Source organism: Falco punctatus, assembly GCF_963210335.1.
Source record: "Falco punctatus genome assembly, chromosome: 4".
Classification (NCBI taxonomy): Eukaryota; Metazoa; Chordata; class Aves; order Falconiformes; family Falconidae; genus Falco; species Falco punctatus.
In genome coordinates this window covers 48,560,946-48,582,254 of record NC_137583.1, presented here as the reverse complement: position 1 = coordinate 48,582,254, position 21,309 = coordinate 48,560,946, and the positions used below count along the sequence as shown (strand labels likewise).

The 21,309-nt window shown below is 50.8% G+C and overlaps 1 protein-coding gene across 1 annotated transcript; it reads right to left on the bottom strand.

Annotated features, from left to right (window-relative positions):
* Positions 1-841: 841 nt before the first annotated feature.
* On the bottom strand, positions 842-14,799 carry ACER1 (alkaline ceramidase 1). Its single transcript, XM_080382339.1, has 7 exons — positions 14,716-14,799; positions 10,573-14,636; positions 4,342-4,456; positions 3,834-3,972; positions 2,535-2,672; positions 1,827-1,964; positions 842-1,013 (listed from the first exon to the last, which is right to left on the bottom strand). The coding sequence occupies exons 2-7, from the start codon at positions 10,663-10,665 to the stop codon at positions 845-847; spliced, it is 792 nt and encodes a 263-aa protein (XP_080238465.1). The 5' UTR covers positions 10,666-14,636; positions 14,716-14,799; the 3' UTR covers positions 842-844.
* Between the last annotated feature and the right edge of the window lie 6,510 nt (positions 14,800-21,309).

Genomic DNA, 21,309 nt, shown 5'->3' with positions numbered 1-21,309 from the left:
CTTTCTCTGAGGCTTTACATGTTCTCTTGCTTCTTGAAAGGTACCAACAAGTTTGTCTAATGTACTGGCTCCTTACCTCGTGCTCTGCCACCAGCCAGCCCTCAGCAGGCAGAGGAGTCTCCAAGTTACACATGACCATTGGAGACTGGGGAGGAACAAGGGCAGTTGGGGGTTGAAAGGGTAGAGCATGGGGCATAGCACCCCAGGACCTGGGCCAGCACAGCCTCTTTTGGGCTGTCACCCTGGAGGATTTCTCTTTATAAACAGCTCTTCCTAGGTCAGAGAGCCCTTTGGCCACCCTGTCTGGGGGAGCAACTAACAGATAACAGGAGACATGGTGCAGTCAGGGGAAAGAAAGGGGCTCAGTGCAAGTCAGTGACCACAGCTTTAATGCATAGCTCTCCTGAGCAAGACCAAATACATCAATAAATAAATACATCTATTAATAATAATAATACTTCGAGCAGACCCAAAAAACCCAACTGTCACCAGTTTAGCTTCTGTGTTCTCAGCTGTGCCCATGTCAGCAAAGGGTGCTGCTGCCTGACTAATGCAGAAGACACAGAAGAAGCACCATCTCCCTCCCCTTCTCAGTGCGGATCTGCTGGAGATCTTCAGCTCCCTGGACACCAGTCTGGGCAGAGTCTTTCGAGGCACCTGTGGGCTCCCACCCTGCTTCATGCCCAGCATCACGAGGCCTCAGCTGCTCCCTGCCCCATCCGCTAGCCACATTGCCCTTGTCCAAGGAACAGGCACACAACTGAGGTGTTCCCCATGCAGATGCACACATGTGCATCATGCACCCCATGCCCAAGGGATGCCTGAGGGCAGCCGGCAACCGGCTCTAGCACTGCTTGTGGGGTTCCTCCAGGGCAACATAAGGCACCACAACAGGCCAAGAGTCGCTGGGCCAATATGCAAGCTTTGGCTTGAACGATGGCATCTCGTAGCTGACATCGAAGTAGATGACCAGTGGGCAGCAGTATAGGAGGGACATGGCTATCAGCACATGCCTAGCAAGGAAAGCAGAAAGACATGTGTTGGACATGGATAACTCCACCTGCTCCTGCACCTTGTAGTGGTGTGCGGCTAGCATTGTCACCGTGAGGCTAGAGCCAGGGGTTACGGCAATGGCAGGCAAAGGTCCCAGTCCTGTCATGCATGAGGGCTGCAGGGAGCGTGGGTTCTGCAAGCTTTGTACCTATGGGGAAACCCTAGAGTTGCTCTGTGAGCTGGGGCAGGAGCAACATTTTGTGCAGAGGGGATGGGGTGGTGCAGGGGACTTCAGCCCCAAACCAGCCCACCCATTCTCCACCTTGCCTGGCCCAGCTCAGCAGTGCTGGGTATCCGTCCCTGTCACCCCAGTGATTTGTGAGGATGAATCTGAGAATGCTGCTGTGTGCAGCACTTGCAGCCATGCTTGGGCAGGCACTGAAAGCACCCAAGCAAATCAGTGTCTTTCAGTCTGGCTATTAAAATAACTCAAAGAACACTGCACTTCATGCAGCTTCCTGGGAGCAGATGCAGCTCTTTGAAAGCAAGCTGCTTACCTGGAGGGACTTCTAGAACAATTTCACTTGCAAAACACTGTTTGGCTAGTACATAGGAGGTAAGGGATATTAAGCAGTGATTAGGGCCAAATCCCTGGGCTGGGGCCAGGCTGAGGAGCAGCATCAATGACAGAAGAAAGGGCGAGAGGGTTGAGCAGAGATGTGGCTGCTCCCTGGTTGAGTATCTCATCCCAGCTGCCACTTCTCCATAGCTGTGGCCCTTCAGCCCCTGAAATGTTTGGGCTGGGATTCCTGCCCTTATACTGGAGCCCTTACCAGAAGCTGTGGAAGTAGGGGAAGTTGATTGCCTGCCAGAGCCCGCAGAGCCATCTGTCGCTTATCCAGCTGCTGATGGCCAGTACCCACCACACAACCATGACTGTGGCCATCCGATGAACCCTTTTGTCATTGCACCTGGAAGACACAGTGAGGAAGAAGAAGCAATCACGTTGGAAGAAAAGTGAATTTTAAAGAGGGCTGGTTCCTGTCTGCAAATGCTAATGCAACAGGACAGTTTCTTCTGGAGACTAGTCATCAGACCACAATAACTGAAGAAGTATGGCTCTGTAGAGAGAGTTTCTGCCTTTCTGTGGTGAGGATAATGCTAGGAGATGCAAAGGCATTCCTGTCTTTCTCCCCAGATTCTGGTGGGTTCTTCCAACCCCACTCTGGTTCCTAAATCCCCACAAAGGGGAAGGAGCTGCCATAGGTGGTAGCTGGGGAGGAGAAGATACACTTGGATTGTCCCCATTCTGTGTGGCACCTGGTCCAGATTGTCGCCTTGTACCCCACTGCCCACAGTCTTGCCTATGCCTCTTCCTGGTCCTTCCTAGGCTGCCCCAATTCTTTGCAGAGCTGATAATCCAATGTGTGGCTGATGAAGACTTGGGCTCAATTCACTGTTTTGCCCAGTCAATGACACACGTGAGCCTGCCAGGAGCATGCAATGGACCTGCAGATAACCCCTCTCAGCTCTCTCCTTACTTTTTCAGCTCACGCCACGTCAGGTACAGCAGGTGGAAGGCAATGCAGTTGAGTGCGTAGGCATTGAAGGCCGGTTTGATGAAGGACATCAAGGTACTGATCACAGTGGTGACAGCACTCAGCCAGAGGAAATGCTTCCTAAAGGGAGTTGGGAGTGAGTGTCAGTGCCCCCAAGGTTCACAGTATGGAAGGATAAGGATGGGATGGTCATTGCCCGGGAGAGGAAACCCTTCTCCAGCACCTCCAATCTGTTTGCACACGGCTGACCTCTGCCTCTGCAGCAGTCCTGGCAGGAAGGCTGAGGTATCTGTTTATATCGGTGCTTTGCCCAAAGCCCCCAGTTAGTCCCTGACTGAGAGGGGACACAGCCCAGAAGGTACCTTGTACATTTTCATGGTGATGCCAGAGATGCACACTGAGAACCGAAAGCAGAACCAAAGGCATTGGGAGCTTTGCTTAGGGAAGGGCTGCAAAGCAGGAGTCCCAGCAGTGTGGGGCAGGGGCTTGAACCATGCAAACATGCAGATTTGGGCTGACTGAACAACAATAGGGCTCAGAGGGGCCTTTCACATGCAAATCCTTTCCCAAGTCCCTTCCCCTCTCCCCCAACCATGTCTCCACAGTGAACTCCTGGTGACCTCCTCTTAGGCATGGGAAGAGCAGACTTGGAGCAGGCCTTTGCAAGGATTCTCCGAGGCTGGCTCAGAGGGCTCCAGCAAGCCTGCCAGGATGGGACCATCCTTTGAGCAAAGCCCTGCTGTGTTCCTGTTTCTGCTGATCCATGCTCACCCAGTATTCCCATTCTTTCTGCTGAGCTCCAGGCAGCCCTCCTGCAGCAACCTTTAAAATAGGGCGTGTTAACTTGGACCAGTTTATCCTATGGGAAGCCCCATCAGCCTTCAGGGAGAGCTCTCTGTGGATGACAGGGGATGCTATAAATTCTGACAGCATGCATAATTGAATGTCAGTGCTCAGGAACATTTAATTTCCTAATTGATTTTGAAATTCTCCACGCAAAGTTTCCTCTGCAGCTTCTCAAAGACAAACAGCTCCAGCTGACAGGAGCCCAGCACAGCCCTTCCCTGTGGGAGCGTTTCTTACTCTTCCTCTGTCAGCACATCCACCACTGAGTGATAGAGGGTCTGGTCCCAAAGCAAACTGCAGTAACCTCAATGCTGACCCCTTGCAGGGGAGGGGAGCTGGCTGCGGGCTGGGGTGGGTCTGTGGGTCGCACACATCGATGTCAATGTCCCATCCCTCCCCTGAAAGCCTGCAACCTTGTGTCCCTCTGAGTCATACCTGGTCTTAATGCACCTGGGGAAGTAAACCCTTGGGTACCAAAAGGAATATGCCACAGCCAGTGTCCAGAGGATGGACAGCTCATCCAAAAGTTGTCCCACATAGCTCAGTGTCATGTGAAAGTACATGGAGAAGATACCTACAAGGAGCAAGGATAGCTTGTATCAGCAAAGCTTCATCCTCACACAAACCCATCTGGCCTGGGAAGTTCTTGGGGGCCATTCCTGAAGACACACCATTCCTGAAGAGCAGAGGCATGGGCCTTGGTGTTAACGGAGGCCTGTATCAGTCAGTCCACACAGCGCCATGGGGATTTACTGGCTGGAAGCTGTGCATCCACAGCCAGCAGGACCCAGGAGCTGCAGGGCTTCAGACAGACATGGCTGTTTGGTATCCCACCCCAGCTTGCCCCTGTGCTTTAGCTGCTAAGATACCTCCAAAGGTATCATGAATGAGCAGTCTGGTATTCTGGCAACTTGTCTGGTCTTCTCACAACCTTGGCACCCACCTACGCAGAAGAGCATGCCAGAGACGACATACATGGGCAAGGTGCGCTGCTGACAGTACTGCCGGTTCAGGTAGAGCAGGGCAGGAGAAAGGACAAAGAAGCTTACATTGCTGATCTGAAAAAGAAGAGGCACATTCAGCTTATTGCATATTCTTGGGCAAGTCTCATCCCACCATGTGCCTCCGTGTCTCCATGTGTGAAGAGGATACTGATCTCTAGTGGAAAGCATTGTGTGGAAGCCAGTACTACTCTTGGCACAGGGAGAGGGCAGAGGCGTTTCTGGAGAAGCAAGGCTGGAACTGGGAGGACAGCTATTGCTGTGACAGCAATGGCTGCAGACACCTGTGCTCTTCCTGCAGGCACCTCTGGGGCCAGCAAGCCCAGGATAAGCCGGTGTGCCCCTTTTGAGTGACTGTTTATCTTCAGCTGTCCAGTGTCTTCAAGCAAGCTGCCAAAGCTCTTCTGTTTTCAGCAATCCCCCTCTCCTGTCAACCCAGACCCGCCAGAAACTCCTTGAATGGCTTCTGCCCCTTTCAGCCAGTAGCCTGCCCCCGGCAAGGGGCTGAGTGGGTGTGAGGAGCTAGGCCACCACAGCAAACCACAGTCAGGAAAACCATCCTTAGCTGGGAGCAGGTGTGGTGGAGGGCAGCACAGCAAGCAGGACGTTGGTAGGTGGGAACAGGCAGGGTTGAGGTGGCATCCTGTAGTGTCATGTGCGAAGCCACCTGGCCTGGTGGGAGAGGTATTCTGGGTACTAGTAATTACGTGAAGTCATAAACCTCCTTTAAACATACCTAGCAAATTAATGCAGTGATATTATTCTGCCCTAATTTCTCTGCAAAATTGCTTCATTGACAGAGTTCTATTTGTCTGGGAACAAGGGGATGGTACTGGGGCTCAGCCTGCTGCTGCTGCCTAAACTGGTTGAAGGTGCCGGTGCTTTGGGGAACAGTAGGTGCTGATGGGCAAAATGTGGGACCTGGGGAACAGCAGCAAGTGCCCAAAGCCTGGACCTTTCTGCTGGATCAGGCCCATTCCACCCTGCAGCTATGGGGGAATGAAGTTTGAAATAATCCTGGCTTTTTCACCTGATTTTGCAATTCAGTAAAGGGGTATCACAGGGAAGCACAGCCTCTGCAGGGAAAATCTTTCTTGCTTATGAAAGTTTGGGACTGTTGTGCTATGTTTTACCTGCCAGACAGCTCTTTGGGGGACAGCAGGGAAGAGCCATCTGCTAAAGTGCCATTTGGCAAGCCAGCAGGAGACTTTTATCTCACCCTGACAATCCTTTTCCTTTCATTTTCCAGCTAGATTCTGATCTAGACCCCACGCCTGGAACCTGACATCCACAGCTGGAGTCTTACCCCTCAGCAGCCCTTACATGCACCAAGTAAACTGCAAAATTGACGCTTGGCTTGTGATGCCCCATGGGATCTAAGTTTATGGTAACAGGGCTGCAAATCACAGGGATGTTGTCATATACATGAAACACACCCTCTCATATTTCAGAGAGAAGCATAATTCACGCTTAATGTAAGGTCTCTATTCCCTTTAACACCTGGAGATTAATCTTGAATTTCACTAAGGCTTTTACGAAACAAGTTGATGCTCCCATTAACAGCAGCTCTCAGGCCAAATGTATTTGTTTTCTACGTGTGCTTAGAGCCAAATCCAGGCCTATTCCCATTCCAGCTATGAAAAGAGAAGTGCTGCTCCCACTTGCACACTTGAGGTCAAACCGTTCAGAAATGATCAAGAAACCAAACCATGTGTTAAAGTAACAACTGTGTTGCAAACATTTCTTTTCCTGTGAAATGGTTGAAGAGGCTTTAGGAAGACAAGCAGGGATAGCAAGAAGAGAGAAAATGCTTGCAGAAAGGGCAGCAGTATGCAAGTGCCAGCATGCACGTCAATGTGAGGAAACCCGGGAGTTTGAGATTGCGTATAGAGAGGTCTGAATCCCTGCTGCAGTGGGCATTGCAACAGTGCCATTAATTACATGATAGCAATGTTATCGCTTCATTAATTCAGCGTGAGATGTGCAAGATCAGATATCAGAGGGGAGGGATAATCAGGGGAACTGTTCCAATATGGTCAAAAAGAAAGTGATTCCTTGCAGAGCAGCCAAACTCAGAGCTTAGGGGAGGACTGCTACAAAACTGCATCTGTGGGGGACAGATCAGGAGTCTTCACCACTCGTCAGATCCAAGCCCTGATTCGTAAGTGCTGCCTTATATCTTTCCTCTAGGATGGGGTGAGCTCCATCTCAAATGTGGTTAGGAGGGGTTTGCTCCCAGTACTCCCATTAGGAAGTTTTTCCAGAGTCTCTGCTCATGCTCTGTGTCCCCAGCACGGCTTCTACCTAGCTGGGTCGTACTGGCCAGGAGGCATGAGCTCTTTCTGCCCAGGATCCAGGGAGAAAAGAGGTGATGGAGCCAAGGTGTGATCTGACCTGTGTCAGTGACTCAGCCCTATGGTTTTCCACAGTGTGAGCTCATAGCAATGTCCCACTTCCTAACAAGTGTGAGTTATTTCTCCAGTTGACTAAACCAAGCTTAGGCCTGTACTGACATCTGCTTCTTTCACTAGGAGAAAACTGAGACTGGGATCAGCGACATGGCTTTAATCTTGGTGCATTAGCAGGATCATCAGAAAGGCCCCAGGGCTTCTGCAACTTGGCGCTTTGCAGCCTAAGATGAAAGGAGAGACCTGCAGAGAATCTGTTTGCATCTCCATCCATGACAGGGTGAGAACAAGCCTTGGATACGGATTGGGGCAGGAGATGCTGGTTTGCAGAGCTCTGCCTGGCTCTGTGAGCATGGCAACAGTGCAACAGCAGCCAAGGCATGTGCTGGTCCTTACTCAAGACAGGCGTTTTCTGCAGTGAAAGGAGATTTCTGCAAGACTCATGGGAGTGTGTTCATTCACTTAGTCCAGCGAACCAGCTTTAGCTGGCAGAAGAGCCCACAGGGCCAAAGACAGCAGTGAATACCTCAGAGGCTCTCCAGACCTGTATAGCAAGTTCCTAATAGCCAGAGCTGTGTAGCAGAAGATGAGGCTGTTTGTCCTGCCATCACAATGTCCTGGCAGTGCTTTGGGGCAGGAAACAGCTGTTTGTTTAGTGCCTGCAGAGTGCTGGGCAAGGAGCTGCCATCCTCCTGCATGCGACTTTCTGGGCAGACAAGACAGCAATGCCTCTGCAATGCTGCAGGGTTAGTGAGCCCGTGCAGAGGGCTGGGGTGTGGAGGACCAGGGTGCACACCACGGCTCTGGTGCACTCTGAGTGCTTCTCTGGGCATATCTAGGTAATCTGCACCTGCAGCCGGGCATATCTCCACCAATCGATGAAACATCCACGAGCTCTGGATATACGACAGTGTCAGAGCTCCTGCTGCTTTGCCAGCGAGACTGCTGGGGATCTGGGTGTCATTACCAGCATCCTGGATCAGCCATTTCAGGAAAGAAATAAGGGTAGAAAGACAAGTCCCTGACTGATGACCCTCACGTAGCACATTACTGTTCTTCTACGAACAGCCAGAAGACAATAAATTTCTGGGTCACTGAGTCACTATAAATAGTTAGTGCTTTGCTGCTGAACTGCCTCCAATCACAAACCACCATGTATTATTAGGTACTTAAAGATACTGTTTACATTCTTTGCTCATACCCTTGGTGCTTATTTCTAATAAAAAGCATCAAACCCAAGCAGACCTGAGAGAGAGTGTGGCTGGCACAGAGTAATTCTCAACAGCACATTGCTGCTGCTGGCACAAAGCTACCTTGCTTGAGCCCCAGGCAGCGTTGCGAAGAAGACACTGAAAGGATGCACCATTAGGAAGCCCTGCTGATTTACTGGTGTAGGAGTCTTGGGTAGGAGCTGGCTGGATTCCCAGCTAGTCTAAAACTCTGGCAAACTGATGCTGAAGTCAATATTGATATAATTATCTCAGGGCAGGCCAGTGAGATAAAGCCCATAAAGCTTGCCACAGGGAAGAAGCTGAATATAGAGAACAAATGAATGGAGGAGAGAAGAGGACGAGATCCAGGCTGTTAGGAACACATCCAAGATAGTGTCCTGATCCCCAGCTGCATCCACAACATGCTGCCAGCCAGCAGGGATAGGTAGGGATCTCAGTCCGGTCAGTTTTCTAGAGTCCCCCCTGTAGGGCACATCACAAGGAGCCTGATCTCTGCTGCTCTCTCGAAATGGGAATCGCATCTTAAGGCAGAAACTGCAGAAGTGGTACCCTCCACCTACATGGGCACTCTGCTGAGCTCCATGGACTGGTAAAAATGAGTTTGGCAAGAAGGAGTTCAGTGCAGGGACCGAAAAAAAGCGCTTTCTTTGCTGGGAAAGAGGTGCCCTGTGTTCACATATAGGGAGGAACAAGGGCTAGTTTAATCACTGGGAAAAGTCCTGCAGGGTTTGCTCTGCCCACATCTCTGTGTTCCTCAGTATTGCAGTGGCTCACATCTGTGTGGAAACATGAATTGGAGCAGTTTTCCTGTCCTAGAGGAGGGCTGTGTCTGAGTCCTACCCAGTGAAAATTCATCCCGACAAGCCCAGTGGCGTAGTATGGAAACATAGGAGAAGGCTGTGGCTAGTAGGGACCTCAGTCCAGAGCTAGACACCTGGGTAAGGTTTTCAGGAATAGCTACATAATCTAGAAACCTGTGCCACAAAACGACCTTGGCACCTAAGCTAACTTATTAAAATAAATAAGTTTTTTCTTAATGGAAATTGAAAAGGGCTTTGGGTTCTAAGAAAGATAGTTATGCATCTGGCCACACCAACTGGTGTCTAGCAGTGTCCTGCAGAGAAGTTAGACACACAAATGCTTTTGGAGAGCTCCTGAGGTACTTCTTGGTGGGTTAAAAGGAACCTCAGCCACTTTGACAGTCTGGGTGTAAATCAGGATCCTTGTGAAAATGGGGTCTCAGCTCCAAAGACACATTTTAAAAATGCTGCTTATGTACTAAACTAGGAGGTGAGGCAGATTTATCTCCCAGGATGAATTCCGATTAAAAACGTAGCTCTCAGACTTCCCGCTCTTTGTGGAAATCAGCCCCTCTCCAGTGTTGCCAGTGACACTCCAAAACACAGAGACCTTTGGCATCCCCAGCTGCATTTGAAACACTGATATAGCTATAAGTGATTTCTGTATCTCCTTGCTAGCTGTGCCTTCCTCTGCAGCTCTGAGCCCATCCGACAGGGATGCAGTGCCAGTAAACAAGCAACAACACAACACATTCAGTTGGGTGCCAGAGGGAAGCAGGATTTGGCCTGGACCAGCAGATCTTTGTTTCTTAACTGCCTCAAGGAGAAGTGACTATACACAGCCCGAGCATCCCTCCTCTGAGACCCGAGCTGGGCAATTATTGCTGGGGAGCTGCTGGACTGAGGGGAGGGAATTATTGTTATTATAGGCAATTTATTAAAAGCAGGAAATGCTTTTAAAAAAGAGGAAGAGACATTTCCATGAGAACAAGAACTTCTAGGGTTAGGCAGTAATTGCTAAAAGTTGTAAACAAGGCCTTTGGAAGGTTGTAAATCCACATGCCTCACATCCTTGCTAGCCTGTAATTGCACTGAGGTAGAAGGACACGCTTGCAGAGACCGGTTGTGTACCGAGGCCTCTGCAAACAGATGTGGATGCTTCTAGCCACGCTTAAGCCGGAAGGCTGCATTCAAGGGCCTGGCACTGGATGGAGCCTGAATTATAAAGGATCATAGGAGGTGAAACTGGCTTATGCATCAGCTTCCCTCTGTGCTGAGTTCCAGATTCCCAACCTGCCCAACACGGTTCATGCAAGCGCTGTGTCTCATTTTGCCACTCCTGTACATTTAGCTGGAATATATAAGCCCTGTGTGGGACTTACCCCAATTGGCAGGAGAGCTGCAGGACTGGTATAACAGGATCTCACAAATCTGGGCAAAGGAGCACTGCCAGGGTTTTCTCACTGGGAACTCAGCTCCACACAAGCCAGAAGTACCCCTGACCCCAGCTTGTTTTCTGAGCAACTGGCTGTTGTAAGCAATAAAAGTCCCATGATTTACCTGAAGTCAGAAAACATTCCCCATACCAGCACCCTCCAACACCAGGAAGTTCAAAGGAGTGAGTAGGAGGAAAGAAAAGGTTGTCCCGTCTTTTTCTCCCAAAAGCAGCTCCTGGGTGCCCGGAGATGGCTGCCTTTGTGCCCCAGCCAGCCCTTGGATGCGCCCGCACTCACGGTGTTGTAGTACTCTGCAATGACCGTCGAGCGCTCAAAGTTGCCTTCACACCAGTCGACTTCAGCGCTTTGGTAGGAAAATATGCTCGGCATCGTTGGGCCACCTTTGCAAAAGGGAGAGGAGTGGGTTAGTTTTGCACGTGGGCAAGGAGTGTGCTGTACAGCCAAAGGGAAAGTGGAAAAGCACACTCTGCCTGCCTGCCTCCTGCGCACATGCACACCCACGTTGCACCAAGTCTGCTCAAGCACCGCATCCTTACCCTGCTACAAAAGACGCATCCTCTTCCCAGCATGCATCATATTGCAGAATATTTCCTCCTCTCTCACCACAATGCAGGAGTGGCAAATCACCCTAGGAAATGTTCTCGAACTCCACAATCTCATCCATGGCATTAACATCTCTCATCAGAGGTTGTTGGCGCCACACGATGCTTCCCCATTTCAGCCCTGTCCCTGTCACAGTGTCTTCTCCCTTCTCTTCACTTTCTTTATGACTCAGGTCTTTCTGCCAAGAGGACTTCCCTGTACTTTGTAGGCTGTGAGCTACCTTCTGGGAGTGGACAACTCTACAGGGTTAATTGCTCATTGGCTCTGTTCTCCTTAGTTGTTTCTCAGCATCTTCCTGAGGGCTGGAGCTTGCTTTCTGCAAGCTCAGCCCTGGAGCACCAGCACAGACCCTGGGTATTACCGGAGTCCTGGGGGCACAGAGCAAAGGCACTGGGAGGTGTCTCTTTGGTGGCAGTGATTTCACTTTGAATGTGCTCCCATGCAATCTCTGTCCTGGTTTCCCAGTGAAAGGCATCAGAGCTTCACACCTTGAGTGCGCTCTCCACTGCCAGGTCCCCCAGCCTGGCCTCTGGTAGTGACAGGAGCTGCAGTTACAGGTGGGAGGCTAAACAAAAAAATCTAACCTTTTGCTTGGTTTTCTTCCCCATGCTAAAGACTTTGCTATACTCAGTGTGAGCATCATTTCTCAGCTCTCTTTTATTCATTTGAAAAAGTAAAAGTTCTGATCAAGTTTCCTATTTGGCATATTTTGTTTCAGATCTTCGAGACTTTGGAGCTATGTTAGAAGCTGATAGATGGGTGCCAACCTTACAGGTGTCTGGAAGCACCATCCAAACCCTAGCAGATGGGTATTTGGTACACAAGAGCCACAGAAATTCCCTGGAGCTGAGCAGTGAAGTCCCTGGATGCAGTGTAGGACTAACTTGTCCAGCTGTCCTCTAACTCTGCAGAATGAGCAGGTACCAGTGTGACACCAACCACCGCAGTAACATCTCTGAGCTCCCGAGGCACCGGTGAAAAACAGAGCTTTCTTTTCTTTGAAAATCCTTTCAGCTTTGAGTCTAACTCAGGGAGGGGAAGTTTATCTTAAAACCACCCCTGAGGAGAAACAGTTAAGTCTCTATTTACACCGGTGTCAGCTGAGCAACACCACCAAGTTCAGCAGTTACTGTAGGTGTGCAGTGGTGTGAAGGTACCACAGCTTCCTCTGCGTCTCTTCCCAAGAAGTTCAAAGGCAGAAAACACAGGAATGTCACACAAATACAAACAAGCTCTTCTGTAACCTCCTGCTCCAACCAGATAAACTGACTTGTGGATAAACCTCCACTGTTCCTTTACAATTGCAAGTTAATGATGCCCTCTCTTTAATCCAGGCTGGCTGGTTCCCCAGAGCAGGTGAGATCACAGCTACAGAAGAAGAACGAAACAGATGGCAGGCAGATTGGTTTGAGGTCTGAGTCTTCATGATCTTGGGTTTCCATGTGCTCATTCACACCACAGTGACTCTTTCCTGATCCCTGGTGCTCTGCATTACGCTTTTACAGCGATGCAAGTGGTTGCGTAGGGTAAAAAAAGAACCAGACCCAAGATGGTAAACCCTAACTCCTAGCTGAACAGACGTCAGTTGAGAGATGGTGAGGGGTTGGAGAAGACACAAGACAGAAGAAGAAAAAGTGAACAGAAAAATCAAAAGAGCAATCAAAGCACCCAGTGGCTGCTGGCTTGCTGCTCGCTTCTCATCCCAGCCTGGCTTACCTGTGTTCTCTTGAGACGGACCAGCACTGCTTCCACACGGGGAGGCGAAGCGTTGACAGCTCCAAGGTTTCTAGCAAAGCTGGAGCAGTAACCTGCCCTGCTGCTGTAGCTCTGAAGGAGTGCCCACGGTGTGAGCTCACCAGGAGCAGCCGCCAGAAAATACCCTTGCTTGTCTCTAGGGAAAGCACTGGGATGAGACAAGAGCCATGCGCACCCTCCAGGCAAACCTTCCAGCGCCCTAAAGGGAACATATTGGTTGGAGGGTTTATATCTGTGCACCCAAATGGGCAGGGGCAGAGAGGGAGGGCAGAGAAGTGTGAGCTGGAGAGGTTGGAAGAGCGGGTAGAAATGCAGTCTGAAATCATCGGTGTGCCCCTAGGCAGGTTACCTGCGCATGCGTGCACACCCCAGTCCTAACCCTGTTTTTCCCAGGGGAGGGACTGGTCCACACAGCCTCCCTCACAGAGCTGGTTAAACCCCAATAAAACAGTTTTCAGCAAGAAGCGTGCAGCAAGGTGCTGTTGCCTTCTTTTCTCGGGTTTTGAATTTGAGCTGCTTTTCAACTTTTCCCCAACTACTGTTTTATTATCAAAAATAGTTTTATTTTCTCTAGCTAGTCTATTTTGTTATTTATTTGAAGAATGGGCTGAATAGGACACTTTCTGGGTGACTGTTTTGCAAACATTTCCCCCCTGAATCCTATTCAGGATGTCAAGAAAATGAGGAGCAATTAAACTTTTCCCCAAAATCAGCATCTTTTCCTCCATGTAGAGTTAGGAAAAGAGGAAATATGTTGCTTCCTTACACATAAAAAAGATTATTTGGTCAGTTCTTCCTGTTGGAGCCGGGGAGACACCACATTCAGCATCACAGGGCAGGGCCAGACCAAGATCCAAGGTGCCCCTGTCCCTGTCGAGGTGCTGCCTGAAGAGTAGGGATCAAACAGCAGCCCTGCTTTGCCCCGGGGACTGGCTCTTTGGGAAGCTTAGCCATTAATTTTGATAATTCTATGAAGAAGAGTGTACCTGGGAGACCTGAGCTGTGCGTCACCTCCTAAAGATGCCAGGGCTTACAAAAACTTTGCAAATCCACATGCATTTTGAAATGAGAGGGTAATTAACCACTGAAGCAGCTTATATTACAACATGGTGGAGCCTCCGTTACGCGCAACTAAGTCAAGGCTGGGTGTCTTTCTAGGACAGATGATGCAGCTTGAAGCAGAAGATCAGAGGCAGTCCCCGACAAGCTGCTTCTACCCCCTGGACGGCTGCACTGCGGTATCCACGTGGAGGAAGTCTGGGGTGAATTTGCTTCTTACTCACTTACGACTCCTGAAGGGACTGTGCCAGCGGGAGGCTGATCTCGCAGGCTGAAAGAAGGTGCTGAATTCGCCAGAGGATCTCAGTGAGAAGCAAGTGGTGACTTGCCCATCCCACTGCGCAGGGAGGCAGGTGAAGTACGGTGTCAGTCAGGGAAGATGTAGAGGTGGATGTGATAATAAGACAGATCGTTGCCCAAACACGTGATGCCTGGCCTAGATGAACATCTTTGAAAACAATGAGTTTTCCTACTCCAAAATCTCTGACTTCCGTGGCATGAGCAAAGCGCCCAAGCATCACTCATATATCCTGTGCCACACAATCAATAAATAACTGGGGAGGGTGTAATGAATCCACATCTGCCCTGATTCATCAATAAGTAGCTTTCAGGTCATAAAAAGAGGCTGATTTCCTGGTGAGTCCTCCTTCCCAGCTCCTCCTAATGTGTACATCCTCCTGCCTGTGGTCAGAAGGGCCTGGGATGCTGAGGATGCTGACAAGGGTGTGGGCTGAGGAGATGTGGTGCCCAGGGAGCACAGGGGTGAAGCTTTCTGGGTCTCCTGTGAGAGCTACACAGAGAGACTCCCCTAAATCTCACTGTATTTGAGACTCCTTTCTCTCAAAGCTTCACCCAGAGTCCTCATCTCCTTGCTAAGACTTGCTGCCTCCCCTCCACCTTTCTTCTAACATGTGACATCTTGCCTTGCTCAGATGTGTCTCTTCTTTTTGTGGGGACCAGTGACAAGTGGTGTTCCTCAGGGGCTGGTACTGGGACCAGTGCTGTTTAATGATCTTTAAGGTCTCTTCCAACACAAACCATTCTATGATTCCATGATGTTGCACCAGGATCTGCAAGGAAAACTCATGGATGAGGTTTGTTCCTCATCCTGTCTCCTTAGCTGTTCCCTTCCTGCTCCCTGGGGCTGATACCATCTTGCAAGATCCCACATCCCAGGCAATGTCCCAGGCTTTGTGATACGGGACATGCTTTAATCTGGAAAGCCTCATCCTGGCTCCTCTGCCTCTCTGTCATCCCTTGGGCAGGCAGCAGGGTCCCAGGGTGTTGCAGTGAGGCAGCTGAGAGCAGGCAGTGGAAGGGGCAGGGGCTTTCACAGGAGCTGAACCTGCAGCCTCAGGGCCCATCTGCAGGTGTTTTGTACCCGTGCACTCACAAGCCACGGTGAGGGAGCAGTTCTGCTGCTGGTTCCACCAAACCAGGGGAGTGGGGACTCTGGCAGGCAAGTCTGGGAGAATTCAGTTACTGAGCTGGAGGCTGGTTCTACCTGCCTTGTCCTACGGTACCTCAGATGGAGGCTTCCGCCTGAACTGCTGATGACGAGGGATTTCTTTTAAAAAGCCCATTTGGAGAAGCTGTGGCTCAGAGGCACGTGTCTTTATTTATTGCCTCGGCTGGTGTAGGGCTGCGACTGTGGGCAGAGGGGCAATAACAAACAGCCAGGGCAGGGAGGGTCAGGTGGGAGCACTGGCATCCCACATCACCGCTGCTGTTTGCTCAGCAAGCGTGAGTCAGAGCCCTGGGGTGGAAGGAGATGGAATGACTTAGCTCCATTCTTACAACAAGGCAGTGGGCGAGTGGGAAGGGAATCCAGGCACTGGGGCTCACCAGCGCCCTGCTGCATCGCTCTGCCTGTGTCCACGAAGGCCCTGGAGCAGCCTGGACAGGCTGCAGCCCACTGCCAGCTCCTTTTGGTACATAGCTCGAGCTCCAGGGCTGCAATTTCATGCTTCCAGATATAAAAAAAACACAAACCCAAAACAGGCAGGTGACCTGGGAGCCTTGCTAACACTGAACAGTTAGATAATCCATGTCATTCATGGCTCCACAGGGCAGGAACCACGTCCTCTGCTTGGTTTGGAAACTGTTTAGCAAATTGTGGTCTGAAAGAAATAATAACAGCAGCAGGAGACATGCTAAAGCTGGATGTGCTTTACACAGCCAAATGAAAGCATTCGTCTCCATTTCTGCTGCATAGCCTACTGGGAGCAATGTACCTGTTCTTATTCACATCTGCAGAGCTGTAAATATCTGTGTTCCTTCAGCAGGTAGGGCAGGGGCTCCCGGCAACCAAAAAGCATCAGCAGCAATGGCAAAGACAGATTGCACCCCACGCGAGGTGTGGCTTTAAAGTCTCAAATGTCTGAAACACCTGCTCTTTACAACATCGTGACCCTGGTACTTGTGCAAGTCAGCCTCCAGAGGAGCACAGCACAAGCCTTGTCAGGCCCCAGAGGGTTGGTGTCAGGGTCCAAGAGAAATTCCCCACCAATCCATCATCGTTGAGCAACCACCCAGGCACTCTATTATCTTTATTCCAGGCAGGACGCCATACCTGTTAACCCAATAGTCTTTGCCAATCTGACCACCCCGTGCTTGTTTTGAAATACAGACAGGTTTAAAACAAATGCCTTAATTGCTAATAGTAACAGCAATAACAGTAATAATTAAAGGAAGTTCTCCCAGTGCTGTCATCTGTCACATGCGCTTCCCAGTGCAGTTGTGTATACGCTGCAGAGGCCTTGGCTTGTATAACTCAGCAGGAGCTTCTGGATGTGCAGGGGCTAGGAGAGACCTTTCTCATTCTCCCTTTCTTCTAGATGAAAATAGAGGCTATCGAAACCAGGAGAGAGAAAAACCGCCTTGCTCTTGGCAGTGCTGTAACGTCACAACCAGGGCTCTCCCACTTAGGTGAGGGCCATGGGCACAGCGAGGGCTGCCTCAAGTCCTGGAAGCTTTCAGATTTAGTGCAGACAAAGCAGGGAGGCACCTCTTGCCAAAGCAAACCCCTGCATCTAGCAATTTTTCACCCTTTCTTACTTGCAGGAATCTTGGCTCCGAAGAGATGTGAAAATGGAAGGAGATGAAGAGAAAGTTCCTTTTGCTTGGCCTGAGCCTGCAGCTTTACATCACTGCTGGCAGAAGCTTGGCAGTGCTTTGCACCCAGGTAGTTGTGTTTATCTAACGCTGCAATCCTTTCTCCAGTGGCGCAAAGCTTTGGCAGGAGACAGCAATGGTTTGTGCAAGTCCTGCGAGAGACTTAATAGCGGCGTCTGCACCAGGCCCTGGGAACCAGAGGCATCTCCATCCAGGGCTGTCTTGGAGTATCCAAGCGGGAGACACCCGGCCCCTCTTTACTCTGCTCCCCACGGGGCAGAAAGCAGGAGCTGCTGTCTCTGTTTCAGGAAGGGAGAAGCTTCATCTCAGTTCATGGTGAAGGTCAGGGTAAAGTCTGGGGAATTAGTGGCTTCACTAAAACTCCGCAAGTGCCGAAGAAGGCAGACCACAGGTTTGCCTCTGACCCTATCCCTGGCAGTATTGCTCTGTTGGAAGGAATCTAGGAAGGCAGGCAAGCAGGAAACAGTCCTGCTTCATCTTCTGGTGGTCAGTGACTTAATACTTCCTTAGTGGAGATCCTGGACCATCATCTTTAACCAGCCAGAACAGGCCAATCCTGCATATGTTTACCTCAAGTTTTAAAGGTTATTTTTTAAAGATGTATCCCCATGGCTATGAGGTCTAGTTTAATTAGGTGCTGGGTGGAAAAGTACCTCCTTTTGCCCATCTGCTGCCTGATGGCTGCATTGGGTGCCCTCCAGCTGGGTCACTTCTGGAGTGGGAAATCACATGTTCTGTGCTCCTGTCCTCCAGGCCCCTTCACTGCATCTCCCTGCAACCTCCCCATCCCATCCTGGTCATTCCCAGTGCACATCCCTGTGCCTTGTCTAGTTTCCCATCTCTCTTCAAAGAAGCACGTCCCATCCCAGATGCTTTGAAACCTTTGCCAGCCTACAAAAATAAGGGGAGTCTAATATTTAACACAGTCTCTCTCTGTGCATTATGTTGAAAACAGAAATTTGTTTTAAGTGCCTCATGGGCAGACAAGAGGGATTGTTATAACAAGGACATGGTGACACTTAGAAGTACCACTAGAAAAAACTCTTGGAAGAGTTTGTCATCTGAAATAGCAAGGTCTGAGGAGGGCACAAAAATGCCAGCAGCAACCACAGAGCAGATCTGGCAGGAGGGTGTGCAGGGGCTGTGTCCCACTCTCTTAATTCCTGGTTTGGTGCCTGGGCTCTGACACCATGAGGAAAACCCTCCTCATCCTCATGCAATCACTGCCTGGCACAAACCTCCCTCTTATTTCTGAAAGCAGATGAGATCCCCTCGTAGCAGAGAGCACCCCTTGTGATTCAAACTCAACCCCAACAGATAACAAGCAACGCTTATGTCCCCCTGTGAGCTACTGAACAGCCTCTGCCTGTGTGCCCGTGCCCGGACAGTGGTCTGAGCCCAGCTGCCTGCACAATAGAACACGTTCATGTCAAGACCATGCTACTCCCCGGCAGATCCCATTCTTGGTGGCCTTAGCGCAGAGCTGGATGCGTTCCTGAGGATGGTTTCCTCTCTCTGCACACTCCATAGGAAGCTCCTGATGCTTTTTGCCAGCCTGTACCGGTGCTGATCTGTTGGCAAGTGTGTGCCCTTCTCCTGGTGGCTGGCCTCTGCTGACAGTCACCAAACATGGGCAATTGATGGGCCAAATTCTGGGAAAAAGCTGTCTGGGAACGTGCCTTTCATTGAACACCCATCCTTTCCCACACTGGCCCTCGCCAGCATGGACATTTCCTTTATTCTTTTAATAACTCCCTGCTTCTTGACTACATTGTTCACTTTTTTAATTTCCGGCTCTCACCAGGAACACAGAGGGACTACAAACCATCTCCAAATAATAAAACCAACTAGTCCTGAGAGTTTGAGTCTGCAGGCGACTCTAAATCCGAAGGGCCCAAAACAACCCCAGGCTGGTGCAATTTGCTTGACATCCTGCTTGCACCAGGACGGAGTTTGGCTCCGAAGTAGCTCCAAGGTGCACAATTTGCCCCGCCAGCCTCCAGACCTGTCTGGCCATTCTGTCCCAGCTCCCAAAGCTTGCGGGGCATGCGAGGGGCCGACGCTGCACCGGGCTGTGACACAGCACCGAGGAGGGAGCCCCCCGGGCTCGCCGGTGCTTCAGGAAGGTGCGGAGCTGTTTCCCAAGCTCGGCCGGACCCCAAGCAGCACCCGCCTGCGAGGGTTTCTGCCCACACCCGTCGCAGGGAGGGTGAGAGGGTTGCACAACGGCCAGGGACAGAGGAGGCGGCTGCGCTGGGAACCCAGCCTCCAGGCTAGGTCCTTGCCTCTCTCCTCAGCGCAGCCCCGTTGTTGAGACTGGGAAACTGGGATGGGAACTGGGAGATGGAGCCATCCCACGCACAGTGTGCCTCTCCCCGTGGCACCTGTGATACTCTTTCCCAAAGAAAGGAATTTCCCAAATCCTGTTGTCACACCCTGAAATGTCACTGCAGACAGTGAGCAGAGGGCAGCGGCCCCCATGCTCCAGCATGGTGCAGGTGATGAGGAGGAGCTCCGGTGCATCCAGGGATGCTCCTATTGTGATGTTGCTCCTGCAAGTAACCAGATGTCTTGGTTTCAGCCGGGATAGCATTAATTTTCTTCTTAGTAGCTGGTGCAGTGTTTGTATTTGGTGTGAGAACAATGTTGCTAACACACTGATGTTTTTAATTGTTGCTAAGTAATGTTTATTTTATGTCAAGAACCTTTCAGTTTCTCAGGCCCTGCCAGTGAGGAGGCTGGAGGGGCACAAGACTTTGGGAGGGGGCACAGCCAGAGCAGCTGCCTTAACTAGCCAAAGGGCTATTCCGTACCATGGGCCACCATGCCGAGGATATAAACTGGGGGGGGTTGGTCAGGCCCTGTCGATCGCTGCTCGGGGGCTGGCGGGGCATCGGTCAGCGGGTGGTGAGCAACTGTACTGTGCATCACTTCTTTTCTCCATTCCCTTCGGATTTCATTCCCCGCCCCTTCTCCCTCCTTCCCATTATAATTGTTATAATAGATATTAGTGGGTTTATTTTTTTCCCAATTAAATTGTTCTTATCTCAACCCTCAAGTTTTACATTCCTTCCTGATTCTCCTCCCCATGCCTTGGGGTGGGGGCAGGGGGGAGTGAGCGAGTGGCTGTGTGGTACTTAGTTACCAACTGGGCTTAAAACAGAGTATTAGCAAAAATTTGCAAATTACAGGCAAGTGCAGCTCTGACAGAGTGGCAGTGCGATAACAAACTGAGAAATCCTGATTTTTCCTACTAATTCACAGAAATTCTCCAGACTAGACAAATAGGTGGAGGGGCAGGATTTTTAAGCCTGGAAGCAGGAAGTTTTGCAGCATGGGAACTGGGAGGCAGTGAGGTGTGTAAGCCCAGGCCAGAGCAGGGAAAGACCTCAGGGTTCACCCGTTGGTGCCCACACTGTACAGCAGTGCCATGAGCTGTCTGACCTGATGCAGTGGCAGCACAGTCCAGGTGGCAGGAAAATGGAACAGGGACAGAACACGGTGTTAGTGATATTCCCAAGGAGGAGGTGGGTATTGTTTCAGCGGTGTATTTTTGAGGTATAAACCAAAAAGTCGTGTGGTTTGAGAATCCCACACACAGACTTCATGCCTGTTTGCTTGCATGTGTCGTAAGTCCCTCTGGACTGAAGTGTCTACTGCAGCTCTGCCGGAGGAAGAGGGGTGTTTCACAGAATCACAGCACAGTCGGGGTGGGAAGGGACCGGCGGAGCCCACCCAGCCCGACCCCTGCTCCAGCAGGGTCCCCCAGCGCAGGCTGCACAGAGCCGCGTCCAGGCGGGTTGTGAATGTCCCCAGAGAAGGAGACGCCACAGCCTTTCCCGGCAGCCTGTCCCGGCGCTCCATCACCCTCAGGGTAAAGAGGTTCTTCCTCATATTCAGGTGGAACTTCTTGTGCTGCACTTTGTGCCCGTTGCCCCTTGTCCTGCCACTGGGCACCACCGAGAAGAGCCTGGCCCCAGCCTCTTGGCACTCGCCCTTAAGATATTTGTAGACATCGATGAGATTATGGGGTTCCCCCGACAGTGTCCACCCCAGCAGACACAGCATTACTTCACCCTAACATCAGGGGTGCATCCTGGGGTCTGAGGCACCTGAAGTCCATTTCCCAGCTGTTCTGCATGCCTTTTGTAAGTCTTTGGGACAGGTTTTCTCTGTGGTCTCTCTGGGTGTTGGCTCTTTTAGAGGGGATCCAAACCCCTGTGGCAGTGCAAAGCAGTAATAGCCATGATGATAGTTCCTGGCATTGTTGTTGCTTGGTCCAGCTAAATGGGGAGACATCACAGAGTTGGTAAAAACAGTAATTATCCACTGTCCTCCTATTTTTTTACCAAGTATTGCAAATGGCCTGGGGGTTGTGGGGCAGCTTGGAGGTGGGGACAGTGCTCACCTGGCCGAAGGCGGCCCCATTTCCCCGCATCCCACTCCAGGCACATCCCCGCT

Coding starts and splice junctions, on each gene's coding strand:
- ACER1 (XM_080382339.1), bottom strand. CDS start 10,665: ATGCCGAGCATATTTTCCTACCAAAGCGCTGAAGTCGACTGGTGTGAA. Junction 2,673..3,833: donor CCCAGGTGCATTAAGACCAG/GTATGACTCAGA, acceptor AACTCCCTTTAG/GAAGCATTTCCTCTGGCTGA. Junction 1,014..1,826: donor CCCTACTTCCACAGCTTCTG/GTAAGGGCTCCA, acceptor TTTCCTTGCTAG/GCATGTGCTGATAGCCATGT.